Source organism: Corvus brachyrhynchos, unplaced genomic scaffold (assembly GCF_000691975.1).
Source record: "Corvus brachyrhynchos isolate BGI_N302 unplaced genomic scaffold, ASM69197v1 scaffold61, whole genome shotgun sequence".
Taxonomy (NCBI): domain Eukaryota; kingdom Metazoa; phylum Chordata; class Aves; order Passeriformes; family Corvidae; genus Corvus; species Corvus brachyrhynchos.
Window position 1 is genome coordinate 2,521,146 of NW_008236478.1, and position 15,771 is coordinate 2,536,916.

The 15,771-nt window shown below is 43.2% G+C and overlaps 1 protein-coding gene across 1 annotated transcript in view; it reads right to left on the reverse strand.

Moving 5' to 3' along the window:
- The window catches only part of LOC103624484 (annexin A8), a 17,110-nt gene extending 6,139 nt beyond the window's left edge, over positions 1 to 10,971 (reverse strand). Inside the window, exons 1-11 of the mRNA XM_008643762.2 lie at positions 10,290 to 10,971; positions 10,132 to 10,178; positions 6,675 to 6,765; positions 6,314 to 6,408; positions 5,092 to 5,205; positions 4,254 to 4,344; positions 3,604 to 3,683; positions 2,931 to 2,990; positions 2,312 to 2,405; positions 449 to 544; positions 156 to 214 (exon numbers count right to left, since the gene is read on the reverse strand). Coding sequence (XP_008641984.2) covers positions 156 to 214; positions 449 to 544; positions 2,312 to 2,405; positions 2,931 to 2,990; positions 3,604 to 3,683; positions 4,254 to 4,344; positions 5,092 to 5,205; positions 6,314 to 6,408; positions 6,675 to 6,765; positions 10,132 to 10,178; positions 10,290 to 10,458 — 996 coding nt within the window. The 5' untranslated portion in view covers positions 10,459 to 10,971. The remainder of the gene's footprint in view (positions 1 to 155; positions 215 to 448; positions 545 to 2,311; positions 2,406 to 2,930; positions 2,991 to 3,603; positions 3,684 to 4,253; positions 4,345 to 5,091; positions 5,206 to 6,313; positions 6,409 to 6,674; positions 6,766 to 10,131; positions 10,179 to 10,289) is intronic.
- Positions 10,972 to 15,771: the final 4,800 nt, after the last annotated feature.

The following is a 15,771-nucleotide window of genomic DNA, read 5'->3' on the forward strand; positions in this document are numbered from 1 at the left end:
CTAAAGTCTTTGAAAGGATTCAGCTATTACTTGAAACAATTGCACTAAACCTGCTGAATTTCACCAAGCCTTGGCTCTACTAGTTTGAATTGGTGGAAGCCAGGTTACAAGTTATGTCAGTATGAAAACAAGTGTGTTGCAATGAAGAGTCTTACCTTTAAAGCATGGTACAGCCTCTCTGCAAAGTAGCTATGGATGTTCCTGGTGCATTTCACTAGGCATACAAAAAGCTCAGTAAGAATCAATGGTAATTCCAGTCCAGGACAGCAGGTGACTGAGGTCCTATATCTTGCCCATTAATTCAGTGTGTTCCTGGAATCTGAGTTTATCTTACCCAAGAGGTACCCCTTACTTCCTGATATCTTTATAAAGTAGATCCTTCTAATATAAGTCAAGTACTGCAGAAGAAAAGGCAGCAGACAAAGCAAAGGGAAAGGTCACCACTTACCAATAGCCAGCATGGCATCCTCAAGTGAACCACGAGTTTCACTCTTGATAGAGTCTTCTATGCTCTTACCAGCCAGTTTCTGGTATTCTTCAAACACTGTTTGAAACACAAAGAACTTCAAGTTTTTACCAGGTAACCTCAGAGGCATTTTGCGCCCAATACTTACAGGCATTACTTGTGTGGCAATATGAACACACAGATCCTGCAAAAGTAATGGCCACATTTATGCCAGCTTCAGGAGGCTTTAGTCAACATCAGAAATACAAGCTATAAAGATGGATATTAAAATTTACGAAAAGTCAAACCATTCATGGTTCTTAATTCCCTGACTTCATGTGAAAATGCAATTTCAGTCACCTCAAGTTTATGTGGAAATCTGACCCTTCATCGCTGTCTTTAGCCACAGAAATAAAGCAGACAACAAAGTTAGGCACACCTTTGGTCTTGTGCTTGTTGATGTCATTAGCTTCAGGAGCCAAAATAAAATCAACTTAAGTCTAGGACTATGCATCTGACAGCCTATAGACTTTAAAATGGTGACACCACCATTTGGGAAAACTTCAACCACAATTAGAAGAAACGAAAAACTGAGAAAAGATGAGCAAAACACAGGTGCAGATTCTGAGATATTTGAGTTCCCTCAGTAACAAAAGTTCAGCAACAGGGTAATTGCTCGCCTTATACACCTTGGATATTCCAAGGCTCCGAAACACAGATATCTGCTTTTATTCCTAGCTTTCTAGGACTAACAAAGAAGGAAAACTGCTATGTAATGCAATGGACATCTTAATAAACTTTGCTCAGCATCCAAGATCATCAACACTCAAGACACTTTGAGGAAATGGAATACAGAATAGACAGATGGATACAAACTTCTCAACTCAGACCTACTCTTTCTATTAAAAAAATTAAAAAAGCTGCAACAATTACACTCAGGTTTTAAACACAAATAGCTGCAAGTGGCTGTACCACAGAAGAAATTGCTTGGTGCCACAGTAGGTCCCACAGACTGGTTGCATTATGACAACTAGATGAAATTCAATTCTTAAAGACAGATACAGACAAAGACTATAGAGACCACCTATTTTTGTTTGTTTGTTTTGTTTATTTTTTAAGTGACCTAGGGAGATTGAATTTGGAACACAAGGGGGAGCTGGCTTCCAGGGCATAGAAACAGCCTCAGAGGACGTCAACTTGAAAAAGCTCAGGCATACCTAATTTATCTCCAGCTAGATTTATCAGTTTAGCTGATTCACACAGTACTTGATATGTTTAGATTCAGCCAACATAGTGAAACCTGTTATGCCTCAAAAGCCTTGAGATGAAAAGGTTTGGTCTCTGCTGCACAGACAGTGGGGAGCTGAGGTCTCAACTGGAACAGAACTAGTGTCTTCCCTCCCGGCAGCCTCTGATGCCCTCAAAAGGACCTGGGGCAGAAATGCAGGTTGCACACTGTGATTCTCCAGCACTGAATAACCAGCTGGATTTTTAGTGATATTTTTTTTCCCCTGGAAGAACCCACATCCAGAGGACATGTCTGTTCACCACATGCTCCTACTTAATTAGGATGGTACTCACTCACTTCTTGGGTTTATAAAAATAACTATCCAGTTATCACCACTGTATAGGGATTCCTGGATAAGCCACTTCATTTTCAGCAGAACTAAATCTTCATAATCTTTCACAAAATCTGCTGGCAGTTTTTGGTTACTGAGTGACCAGGAACTAGAAAACAGGCTCAGGTACTTATTTGTGACCACCCATGTCTCTCATCTATAGCCCTGCCTCTTCTTTTTGGCTAGGTGATTTCTGACTTCAGAGGCTTGGGAGTGTAGTGTTGGTAGTGTAGGTTCTGCTCCATACCTTTCATTAAGTGTGTGGCACTCCTTTTGCACAAGATGGTGATGAACTGTATCTCATCAGTGCCCCGTATCTTCTCTCCAGCAGCATAAAGAGTCTGGAATTTAACACACAGTTATTAGCAAGATGTTCTGTGTGCACAGCTGGTAAAGGAACAGAGTTTGGCTGAAGGCATGGCTGGGGTAAAGGGGTTTGGAGTAACCTACACCACTGTGTGAACCAGAGTCTCCTAGAATGGTTGGTTATGAAAACCTTTCTGTCTTCTAGACAAATTGGAGCAGCCGCTATCTCCATCCTTTCTACCCGTCCTGCAGCAGCTGGAGCAGCCAACAATACACTTGAGGTTTCTTCCCTTTTCTCTCTTCTTCCACTCCACCATACCCATACACTTTCACATATCAAAAGCAGCTGAGCCAAAGTGCAGGCCTCATCACTCCTCTTTGGAATGGCAGAGCTCAGCAGTGCAGGCAAAACTGAAGAATCACTTACTTAAAGATCAGCCCACCCCAAATTATTGTGATTCCAACCCTCTGCTGACCAGGACTGTGCTGCTCACTGAAGCACTCTGAAATTCAAGGAGGTGGGAATGATCATATCACTGATCACAGGTATTTGAGAGTACCTCTGCATCCTGGAGAGCCAGGGCTGTGTCCACGTAGAGAGTGGCATTGTCCCTCTCACCCTACGAGCAGAAAAAGAAAGGTAACAATTTTGTCTCATGAAGATTCTTCCATAAATAAGGATCAGAGCATTCATTCTGAGCAAAGATCAATTATCCTCTCAGCTATCTATTTCTGCAGAGTACTCAAGCAGTAATATTTCAGACAGCACAAGTGCTAGCTCCTTCACTGAAAGGTGCTGAAATCAGTCATATGAAGCAGAGTGAAAAATTGCTCAGTTATTCTGCTACCAGGCAGGAAAATTCTGAAAATGTGGTAGGTAAATGCATTCAAATGCACTCAGCATGGAGGGCACAGACCCTGGAAAAGTGGTGAATCATAGTGGAGGGGCACTGTTTTCTAAGACCCTTGTAGGGTACAGTGGCTTTATGCATATGTAAAAGTGAGGTGTCTCTCTGCAGCAGAGCTGGCTGTAAGTTCCCAGCTCTCTTACTGCTCTAAGGAGGTGCTTCAGTCCCATCGAAGCTGAAACAGATCCACTCCAAGTGACATGGTTGTCCCTGCAACTTATCTGGTGACCATGACTATACTGGCTCTTTTAGTGCATATCTTCTCTGAAAAAGAAGAGAAAAACATGAAGACCTTTATACCCTCAGTTCTGTTCTCCAGCATTACCTGAAGAAGGCAAACCAGAATCTGTTCTAAGTAGCCACTTGTTTCCGATTTTATGTCTTGTTCCAGATCAGAACCGTATTCTACCCAAGGGGAAGAGAAAAAAAAGAGGGACAAAGGAAGGATTTGTTATTTATTTAGGTGATATAGTCAAGATATTGCCAGTAACCCAAGCACACACACTGCCTGACACCAGGCAAGAAGGTCATTAGGGAAAAAAACAGGGCTGAGAGCAGCTCATACTCTTTGTGATACTCAGGTCAGCATTTGCATCCAGCTGGGTCACTAGCTCCCCTGATGTCCAAAAAATAAAGCCAGAGCTAATTTTAGAGGTATAGCTGAAGGGATGAAAAAGATAAAATATTTACAAATATATGTTTGATAAATATCTATCTATTTAATGGGGAGAAAAAAACCAAGTGCATAGCTATAGATTTGTTTATGTTCTGACAATTCTCTTTATAGCCAAACTGAACCAAATTTGTGATTTGCTGACCCTTTGCTGTAGCTGGATGAAGACCTAGAAAGGGATTTTCAATTCTCTCAGCATAGCCATGTTCTGTTTGTCAGCTGAAAGCAGAATTATATTGCTTTTGGAGTTAAATGGCTTTTAGAAAGCCATTTTCTTGCTGACAGTGCTAGCTGGCACTTACCTTCTTTGTACGCCTTGATTATCTCCTTGATCTGCGCTTTTGTGCGAGATGCCAAGATCTCTATGATAACACCTTCCCTCGTTCCCACACCCTATAATAGAAAACGCAGTGGAGAAATAAAGGTGGAGAAAAGCATCTAGTCACGGAGAGTGATTTATTGCTGGAGAAGTATGGTGAAGGGAGGAGTTGGATGGCAGCAAAGTGTCAGGCTGTGTGCTGGGCTGTAAGAAACCGTCGTGATGAAAGCTGGAGACACAAAACACATTTGGATTGAACATGGTTTCTTTTAGTGAGGTGCCTAGTTTGTAAAGGATGATTTTATGTAACCCTACATTTCTGCTATGCTTTTCTGAAGTCAGATCTTTGACAATAGACAGGATTAGAGGAATGCAGGGAGACTAGCATTCCCCTTTGGACTGTCTAGTCAGCCCATCTTCGTACCATTTTAACAGACCATCTGAGACTTTTAAAAGTACATTGTCAATAGGGAGGATCCCAGCCAACCCCAGCCTGACCCTTGCACCACCACTCCTTGATTTCTTAAAGGATTCACGGCTCAAGTGGGGCATCAGCGCAGCAGGTTTGGGTGTGAATTTAGTTTTGCTGTTGCCTTCTCAGGCTCTATGAGTTACATATGTACAGAAACTTTCTTACAGCAATAAATATTTAAGCAGCATTTTCCCCCAGTATATTAATAGTACAATTAAGTATTTCTCAAAGGCTAGTGCTAATAACAAACTTAACCATGTAACAGTACAGTTATTAACAGTTGCACAATTGCAGAAAATTAGCATTGCATTTGTGCTACTACTTAAATATCAGCCTGCAATTTGCTTACCTTCATGGCATCATACAGCTCCTTGGCATCATACTTGAATGGGGAGTACATGAGAGCTACAATGAGCCTCTCAAAGTTGCCACTCAATTCGGACTTCAGGTTTTCAATCAGGTCCTGTTAAATGTGCATCATCACATGGTTACATAAACAGCCCCCCCAGGATCATTTTGCTGCACATGCTGCTTCCATCCCCATGGCCCAAGCAATGAAGCTGAATGACAGCTTTGTTGATAGTTCATTAAAAAAGGTCCTGGGACTGAAAAAGGCTCCTAACTCCAAAATAGGATTTGTCTAGGTGCTTACACACTCCCTGTTTTCTTGATATTCAGGCTTTCTCAATAATTAATCCCACAGCAAATCTTGCTCCACTCTGCTTAACTCAGTGAGCAGAACTAGGTAGCTGAAGGCCTTGCATTGAGCAAGGGTGTAGCTTCAGAGAGAGCTAATTCCCAAAGCCTGCATATGAACTTGCATCCAGGACATCTGCAGAATCAGGAATGCAGTCTGCTTGATGATACACGTCAAAATTCCCTTTCACTTTAGTGCAGGCTTTCCCAGAGTATGACTCTCCCTGCTCTAATAGGATGCAACCATCTATTTGTTCATTGTTCCATACTCGCCACCCCCATATTTGCTTCCCTTTCTGAGGTTTTTGCATGGCAGTTCCCTTTCCAGAAAGGGTCACTGGAAACTCCACAGCAGGGCTGGGGGTACAGTTTGCTGATGAAAAAATATTCCCAATAAAAGTAAGATTTTATCAAAGAAACAAAGAGAGCCAAAGGAAAACATGGTTGTCAATAACCATGCAATTTCCAAACAAGTGTAATTAAATAAGTCTTTAAATTGATCTTTTTTGACATTTAAAAAGGCCTGAAACAAACCTCTAGTTTACTCAATGTGTAATTTAGATGGGTATCAATTTTTGTTACAGCTTCAAATCAATAAGAAGCTTCACTTACAGTTAACATTGATTTTTAAAAAGTATTCCTGGTCAAAATGCATTTTACAAAAAAATTTAAATCTTTAGGAAAAAAACATTTCTTTCCAGTCAAAAATTAATTTTACACATTTATTGCAGGCCTTATAAATAGATATTAATCTACTTATTTGCAGAAGACTTGCATATAGTATGCATCATGCTTTCAGGATGAACTGTACGCCCATTTGCTACATCCTGCATGCAGTAAACCAGTGATTGAATAGGGCTTTGTTTTGGAAGAACCTTTCCAAACTGTGCTTTGAAGGATTTGGCAATCTCTTGACGCTGCATATTGCTCCTCTTGGTTAGTACTTCAGTTATAGCTTGTTCATCAGTCCCTGTGGAAAGCAACAATAAATCATAAATACAGCACACAGAATAAGCTGAGACTGGTCCAAAATCCCAATCTGAATATTCAGACAGCCTTGCCTGGTTCATTGCCTTTGTGTAGAAGTTTAAGTACTTACTGAGGAAACTATAATTTTAATTTTTCACAGTAGAAAAGAAGTGATATCTCTGGATGCAAATTTCCTAAGGAATGGCTTTCAACTTACCAATTATAAGAAGAACATAGAATTTACGTATGTGGTTGGAGTCAACTCACCAAGCCCTTTCATGGCCTTGTACAGAATCTGAGCATCAGGTGCAGCATTAAAATTAAAAGCACCTGCCACGGACCTGCCCTCTGCTTCACTCTGAAAGAAGAAGAAAAATACACGACTTTTCACCACTGCTTTTCATCAGCTGAAGAAAAAGTATTTGAAAAGTATATTAATGCTATTTATTGCCTACACATTGTCAAGTCACAGAAAACAGGAGAGACTGGCTTGAAGTTTCTCAGCAGAGCAAAAAGAGAGCACAAGTTTCTCTCCAAAGAGAACACAAGTTTCCTGTTTCCACCTGCCTGTACCAGCCTTTTCTGCTGACAGAAACATGAAGGGCAAAGCATGGCTGACAGTACTGCAAGCGTTGTGAGGTGCAGGCAGTCTGGCAGAAAAAGCACAGACTGTAGTAGACTGGACTTTCCTGTTCACTCCTTAAACGCAGTCCTTCATAGCATGGATGCTATTGTATCATACTGCACTTCTCAGTGGGTTGGTGCAGGGTAGTTTTTAGATAGCTTTTGGAATTCCTGAAGTAGTCTTGTTCTCACAGACCATTTTTTTCAGTAGCTGCTGCTGCACTTCTGCACAGTTGGTTTCAAGAAGGAAGCACCTCCACTGGAAGGATTTGGGCCAAGAACTACTTTGAAGGAAGACATCCATCTGGAGGAGTGCAGGTTTGATGTTCTTCCCTGTACCAAGAATCAGATACAACTACACAAGAATCCTCCTAACAAACCTCTAAGGTGTTGACAGTGCCAGAGTCCCAGGGCAGAAAGACACACTGAGACTTATTCTAGTCACCACAAGGTAGTAGGGCCATCAACCAGAACCCAGGCATAAGAGCTTCAATTTAACAAAGCTGGTAGTCAAGGAACTCGCTTGAAGATATTGCCACATCTATCACAAGCTGGTCCTATCAATAGGGGGAGTAGGTGGGTGGGTAGGGATGAAGAGTCATCATCACTTTATTACAATAATAGACACAATTTTCTCCTTCCTAGAAGCAAGGATATTTAAATTGGAAACCACTATATTCTCATAAATTTACCTTAAGAATCAGGGTTAATATTAAACTAATGGTATCAGCATAACCTGATGAATATTTTAATGGAGATGGCTTCATAGCGAGATAAAGTTCAGAGATTACAGACCAGAAGGAAGCATTAGGGTTGTCCCACATGACTTGCATAACATGGACCACCAAGTGCCACCCATCATCCTCCTGCTATGATGCAAATCCCCTCTGCTCTTACTTCCAGTGTGAAAGAGAACCAGTGGATGCAGCTGGCACATGTTTGCATGCTGGCCCCTTTGCCAGCCCTGCTCCAGGAGCAGTGACAAGCAGCCGAGAGGCAATGAGGAGAATTGAGAGAGGCAGCATGTTCAGCAATCAGCAAGACTTGGAAGTTTGCTTTACAGCAAGCACAGAGACATTCTTGCACCACCACACCTTGCTCCCAGCAGAAAGAGCAGCTGTGAAGCAAAAGGTGTCAACAGGAAACTTGGCAAGAGATGCAGCTTTGAATCCAAATTGTCACCGAGCGGCCAGTTTAAGGCTGTGGTGAAGCTGCCACTGCAGAAAAAGCAGTGACAGACCAGGTGGCATTGCCACCTCTAACAGTTTGGCATTGGCCTACAAGAATTTGGCTGAGATGGCAGGATCATTTCAGGTGCTCCTTTTCTATCCCTCTGTTAAGACAGCCAGCACCACCACAGCTTCCCTGGAAAGCAGGTTAGACCCATCCATCTGAGTTTGCTCTGAAAAAGATGGTCAATCCTCTCCAGCTGCATGCAAGGGCCCTGTGAAGAAACTCCCAAACACTCTGTACCCATGCCTGGTGACTCAATGAAAGAGGAAGTACAAGGCTGAGCTTTCATTTGGAGGCAGTGGAAACAAATTAAACAATGATCTTTTTTGGTACTAATTCCGATAAACAGTTACGGCCCTTTCTGGCTCAAGTAGCACATTTGTGACTCACTCACACACCTCTTTCTCTGTGCACGGAATTGTTGCAGCACAAGTACAACTGCACCAGCTTTTCAGAGAATCCCTGTTCACTTTGGTCTTGTTTCCCAGTTGAATTGATCCTACAACTCCCTGACTGAAACTACTCGAGGCATTTGTGTGACTCTCATGTAAATATAAATAATTGGCATGAAAGCAGCAGAAGCAGTGTCCCTTACAGCTGATGCTGTGAAAAGTTTTACTTACAAATGAAAGGAAGAAGGAGCAAAAGTTTCACTGCCAAAATATTTTCAAACCTAAACAATAGTTTTTTTGAAAAGCTGGAGTCTGGAGACAGGTTGGGTTACTGTTTGGGGTTTTTTTCCACTGGATATTTTCTGAGAAAGTTTCACATTTTTTCATTCCTTATGCCTTTGAACTGTATTTTTTATGAAGGGTTTAGAAAACCAAAACAATTCTTCCCCATCCTTCTTTGGACCTCTCATTTTCTTCTCATGCCTCCACCCCCTACAACACCAATGGTTAAGAGATCACTGGAGTTTAAGGGCTTTTCTCCTATTTTTCTCACTCTGAGTTTAGAAATTATTTCCAGCTTAGGGGTAGAGGGGAATAGATCATCCAAAAGGAAAAAAAATTAAGTGAGAGCTACTCCAAGCTTTGGAAAAAATATCTATTTTATTATACCAAATTCCAAAGGAGCTAGGGAGGCAGAGAGAACTCAGAAAGGAAGATTACAATTTTAATCTTTCTGAGGAAGGGGGAAAAAAAAAAACCAAATATATGTTTTGAGATCTGGGCAAAAACCTGGCCTGCCACAGAGGCTGATGGGGCAGCTGCCATGGCTGGCACATCACCAGAGCTACCTGCTGCCTGGTCTGAGCCAGACCCCAGATGCTGCCTCAGCAGACCCCATGAGCTTCTCCCCATCCTGCCACATTCCTCTCAAAACCACAATCATTTACAAGAGAACATACACAGCATTTCTGGCTCCTGGCAAAGAGACAGGATGTTCAAGACACATAATTTTTGCAATATTAAAAACCCACCAAAGGTAGACATTGTGGCTTGACCACAGCCTACCAGCACAACAGGGGACCAAAATGGGGACAGGTTAGTGCCCTGAACTCACTGCCACAGGATAAGGGAGCAGACAAGGAGCCCACAGTTTTCAAACTTCAGCTGTGTAACTTTGCTGTTGCATAGTACCACCTCCCCATGAACACAGGAATATAAACACCCCCTGCACCACTCTCTACTGAGGGATCCAGATAGGGTCTGCTCCTCTTCCTTTAGCCAGCAATCATGTCAACACCTTCCTTCATCAATGTTTTCAAAGTGCTGAATGCTATTTTACAACCTGAAAAATAGTAAATAAGTCTTGCTGATTTTTAAAGGAAACTTTTCATTCCCACACAGTGCCTGATGCAACTTGTAAGTTACCTTATTATAGTGCCAAAAAACCTCAGAGTGTCAGTATATCCTCTACTTACCCAGGCCTTCCACCATGCCATTGCTGTCTCAGTAGTGATACCTGGGTCTGTTGGTGAAGAAAACCACACATATCACACCTCACAGTTTGGGAATCTGAGATTTGAAGGTGAGGATAGGAAGGAGAGGAAGGAACACAAGTTCTTTTCAATAGACTTACCACAAGAAAAATGGAATAACTGTACTCCTCTGGAGGCTTGTTCCCTCTGGAAGCTGCAGAATGTAACTGGCCTCTCAGGCACACGCAGGTATAAAGCATCTTTATCTACAAATTCCACAGGGCAACTCCCTGAGACATGGCTCAACCTGTTTTTCACATATGATCTCATAGGGAGAGATCAGGTTGCTTAATAAATGAGGCTTCCCTTGTGAGGAGCCCTAAATTCAACCTTGTTGACTCATTGTAATTTTTCCACTCCTTCTCCCAATACACGCCCTTCCCTGCTAACATTTTGGCCTCTGGCACAGACACAACATGCAAATTACAACCGGGTTATTTCTCAGCATAAAAGTTCACTGAGGCTAGATGAATTCTGCTACAACTGAATAAGTCACTCATTATTACCAATTCTTTCTCTCTACTAATCTGAAACACTGCCAAATAGGACTCTAGAAACATAACAAACGTTCCTCTACCTCCCTTCCTTCAAAAACTTATTAAAAAAACCCTCAGAGCCAAACAACCAAAATATTTCGAAACCAAACAAACCGCACACCCAGCCACACTCCACACCATCCATGTCCTACACCTTACAGTGAAGCTCAATAAAGCATCAGATTGTACAGAGACTTAGAAGGTCCTGCCATCCTACCCCTAGACTTCCACAGCATGAGTCACAAATGATCTCTAGGGCAACATAGGACCAACATATCTAAGGCTAACCCCAGCTAAGCGTCATAGGAATTGCACTAGCTGCTGTGACATGTTAAGGCTTAGGAGCTGAGTGCAAAACTTCTCTTTTTTCAAAAGAAAAAAAAAAAAAAAGAGCAGAACAGCTCCTAGGACTTTAATTTGGAGAAATGTTTCTGTGAAATCATCTGAAATACCTTATGGTTGTAGCAGTATTTTCCTGTCTAGACTTCTGTCAGAATCCACCCATGCCTGTGTTTATTTATTTATTTCTTTGCAATGGAAAGCTGCCCTGATGGAAACATTCCCACCAGCTATATCTTAACACTTGCTATGTAGGAGCTTTGTGCCCCCTCACATTTACAGGCTCACACGGCATGTTGGGTAAACACCAAACTATGGGCCTCTCTTATTTCCTTCCCACACACTGCTATTTCACTTAACTCAGCAAGGCCCCTGGTGGCCTGGGAAGTTGCCCTGGCTATTCCCAAAAGAATGAGCTGGGCCAGCTGCTCCTGCCTCCAACACATCCATCATATGGCGAGTGCAAGTTGGGAAGGAGGAGGCGGCATTGCCCTTGCTATAACAAAGATGCTGCCAGGTCTGCACTGGCTTTGTTCCTCGTCATGTGTGAGAGGCAGGTTGATCAACAGCACACAGCAAGGAGAGCTCCTGAGTGGTCCTTCCATCCTCCTCCTCTGCGGGTAGGGTGCATCTGCTGTTGCTGGATCCCCGTATTTGCTGCCTACATAAATCTTTTCCCTCTATTGGGATTTAATTGGGTCAGCTTGCCGTGGAAATAAGCTTTCCTGAGGACTCCAAGGACAAAGAAGCCCTTCTAGGCAGAAAATCTCAGAGTTACAGCAAACAGCCATAGGTCACAGAGGGGAGCAGAGACCAAACCAGACAGCAAATGGGAAAAAGTCTGAGGGGTCATTCTTGCCATCATAAACTAAAAAGGCTGTGAAAGGATAAACCAGGGGATTTTAATGCATAGAAACACTGGCCAGGTTTTAATCAATATGGATGGGCTAGGTAAGGTCTGGAGAACCTGAAACATGCAGCAAGACTCACAGCAGGGCTGTACAGACTTAACACAGACAAGAGCAGTCAGCACTCACAGGCCAGTGGAGCAGGAGGCAGTCCTGTACCCCCTTTGCTTGTGCAAATATAGTTACCCTGAGCAGCTGTAAACATTAACAGATTTGTCTTCATTGCGGCTCTTGTTCCTCCCTTAGCACTCGTGCTGTGTGTGTGAGTGAGCCTATCTGTGGTTCATGGACTTTACTACTGTGTACCAGAGACACACACAGCTGTTACAGCACCAGTAAGCAATGCAAAGCACAACCTCACACATAGCTCAGTGATTACCCTCAGGAACATGCAGCTCTTTAGAAAAGAGGCAGAAAATGATGCATGGACTCTCCCAAGCCCAACTTTCTCACCTTGTCACTGCCCCCCCAGCCCAGAGGCCATACTTGCATCTAAGGTATTACTCTGTTTTGGAAAGTGAACCCCAAGTGCACAAACCAGACTGTCTAGAAGCTCTGCTCAACATAACATTAAGGTGGTTAGAATTTGTCTCGGAGAGTGATCATGTTTGCTTGTACTGCAGTGTATTGTGGTACCCCACAAAACAGAGCCATCTCTGATGTATCTGCAGGAGGAACACCTGGGCAGTGGATCAGTCATACCATGGGTGCAGACACCCACAGAGTGACTGTACAGTGACTCTTTCTCAGGCCTCATCCACCAGCCTCCTCCAGGCTTTCAGAGAGGCCCTACACCTGCTGATATGCCCAGCACAGCCATCAGCCAGCAAGAGTGGGCAGCAACCTACAGCAGAACAACATCTTAGAATCAACTTTGGGTTTGCATTTTTAAGCCATTTAGTCCAAATCAATTTTCAGCTAGACAAAATGCAGCAGGTACCAGTGTACTTAGCTTTTCTTGACTCCACCCCTGGGACTTTCCAAGCTTGAATCACTAACAGAACCAGACTTTGACCAGATTTTTCACTGACATTGGAAATGCCCCTGATATGTACTCAGCCAGCACAAAGGAAGTAATAGGAGAAATCACAAGCAGGATTTTTAACAAAAAGGTGCCAATAGCCTTAGAAAGATGCACGAGTGACACCACTTCAAGAAGGTTTTGGTACCCATTAATGTCAGGCTGCTCAGTTGTAGGTTGAATGACAGCAGTATAAAGGATGCTCTAATTTAGATTGAGGATGACTAAAGTCTTCTAGGGAGAAGAGGCAGCCCCATTTTCCATCTATGAGCTTGTGAAGTCTGGCCCTGTGTCTGGAAAGTTTCAGCCAAGAGCTGACTTCTTTGGAGCATGAAAGCCTATGGAAACCAGGTTCTCAAATGCACAGCAATTTCCTTTCATGGCTTTCACTTCTATAGAATCTTTTCAAGACTAACAAAAACAGCATAGTCCATTAGGAATTTCATCCCAAAGTACGCATTTGTTTGGTCTTTCAGCCAGGAACTTGGAAATCAAGTGGAATCATTGAGGAAATAGCAGACCAAACACAGAGATAGCAATAATACTATAACCATATAACACAAGTACTTAAATTTGAAGAAAAGCATACCCTTTAGACCAAACAGGAGAGGGGTATCCTGCTTCAAGGCTACAGAATGGATACCTTTCTCCAACCCAGCCTGTAAGCAGAACTATGTAGAACTGGAACTCTGATGAGGACCCAGTTCAGAGGTTTTTTTTTTTAATGTATAAAAGAAATCACCAAACTCACTTAGTACTGTGCTTTCCAGATCTGAACATTACCCTTATACAAATCTTTTAGCTTTACACCCATTCCTAAAAGCACTTGGCCCTACCTTCCAGGGTCTTACCAGAGTTCCTTGCCCCAGCAGCTGCCGTGCTTGCAGACAGGCTTGCACTCTCACTGTGAAATCATAGGAGTTTCATCCTGCAGTTTTTAAGCCATTCTGTAAACAAGACCAGAGGCCAGGCACTACCTTCCGCTGCTCCATTTCCCTCCCCCTCTTCTTCCTTTTCTTCCAATTTATCACTATTAATCACCTCACCTGAAATCAGATCTCTGAATGGGAGAGCTGTGCAAATTTGCCAGCAAGCCAATCCAAACAAAGTTATTGTCTGTTTATTAATGAGGTGTGAGAAGGGTGGGTCAGATGGGGAAGGCAGCAGTTTAGAGCAAGGAGAGCATCTGTAATGGAAAAATAAAGTTGCTAAAGCCCCCCCAAAATTTTACTCACCTACCTGGCAGCTCACTAGTCACCCTGCCCATTCTTCTTATGCCTTTGAATCATGTTTCACAGTGAAAATGACCCCAAAATAGGTTTATTTCCATTTGAAAATCATTATCTCAATTTAATTTTTCAAGTTTCATGGATATGAGCCAAGTACAATAAGAGAAATTTCACGTCTTACGTTGTGGGGCATGTTCAATCACAGAAGTAGCAAAAGGATAAAGATTCAGGGCTTGATTCTCCTCGGGACCTCAGTGTCAGTGGTGCCTGTGCTGTGGGGTCTCTGCCCAGCCGTTTGCAGAGGTTAGCGAAGGGTGTGGACTTTGCTTTTCCCAGCAGCTTTGCTGCCTAGGGACCCTCTGCTGCAGGTGGGAGAGCCAGGGTGAGGCACCAACAATTGCCCTGCCTCTGCTCTGCCACTGACTCTGGCTGAGCATTTTTCTGCTCATTCCTTTTTTAGCTAGTGCTGGTGCCAAGGAATTCCTCCCAGCTGCTCTAACAACCATTCCCCACACAAAGCAGGCAACTGCTCTACTTGTTTAAGCCCAAAGGCCAATAAAGCAAGCACCCTCTGAATCAAAACGGTAAGAGGCAGCTCACTTGGGTCTGTTGGGAGCATGACAGATGCCAGGAGTTCACATGCCAGCAGAGGGTGGTATGCAGCATTCAGCAAGCCTTTGGACGCTGGGCTGTGAAGTATTTTGTGCATGTGCCTATCTACCTCTATGGAAATTGGTTTTTGTGTGCTCCTTGATGAAACAAGTACAGGTGTTTGTACACAATTAGACACAGTCCTGCCGTTTGAAATGACCCTGCAATGGAGGCAGACTCACACAGAGAAACCTAAGAGAGAATAAAAAAAGAAAAATTTTCTCACATCCCGGCATGTGTCTGAGTCCAGCTGTTTGTAGCAAGGCAGCAACATACCCTTTACTGCTTGCAGTCTCCCAATTATTTGTGTCAGAGCTGAGCAAAATCCATGGCCTTCTTGGTTGATTTTTGTTCCCTTCCCACTGCTGCAGAATTGCAGTGACACGACTGAAGTCAGTGTGCTCATGCCAGTCACATAGGTAGCACTGCAATGGGTATCCAGATCTCTCTTGGCAGATGTAGAAAAGGCATCTTAAAATCTTAGCAAAGGAAAACAAAAGCAAAGAGACCTGAAGTGTTGCTTCCCTCTCCCAAGACATGGCTGCTGAGGCCAGACCCTGGCAGAGTGGCATCATGCAAACTGATGAGGCTTGGCTGAAAACACACTGACGAGCTGTTTTTACGCTTATTTCCCACTGTTAAGTTAGGGCTGCTCCTGAACTACCAAAAATACTGGAATGCCAGACATGAGTCATGTGCATGGCCAGGACCAGGAGCTTCTGCCCCAGGGGTTGCTGCAAAGGTACCCAGAGAGGAAACCTGGCAGCTGCTAAGTCTGAGAGCAGCCAGCATAGCCAAAATTGCTGAAACTGCCTGGCCAGGAGTGCTGAGCTGTAGTGTTCCAACAGCCAGAGCTGGGCTCTGTCCTTGCAGCAAGCAAAACTGAGGTGCAAATGGAG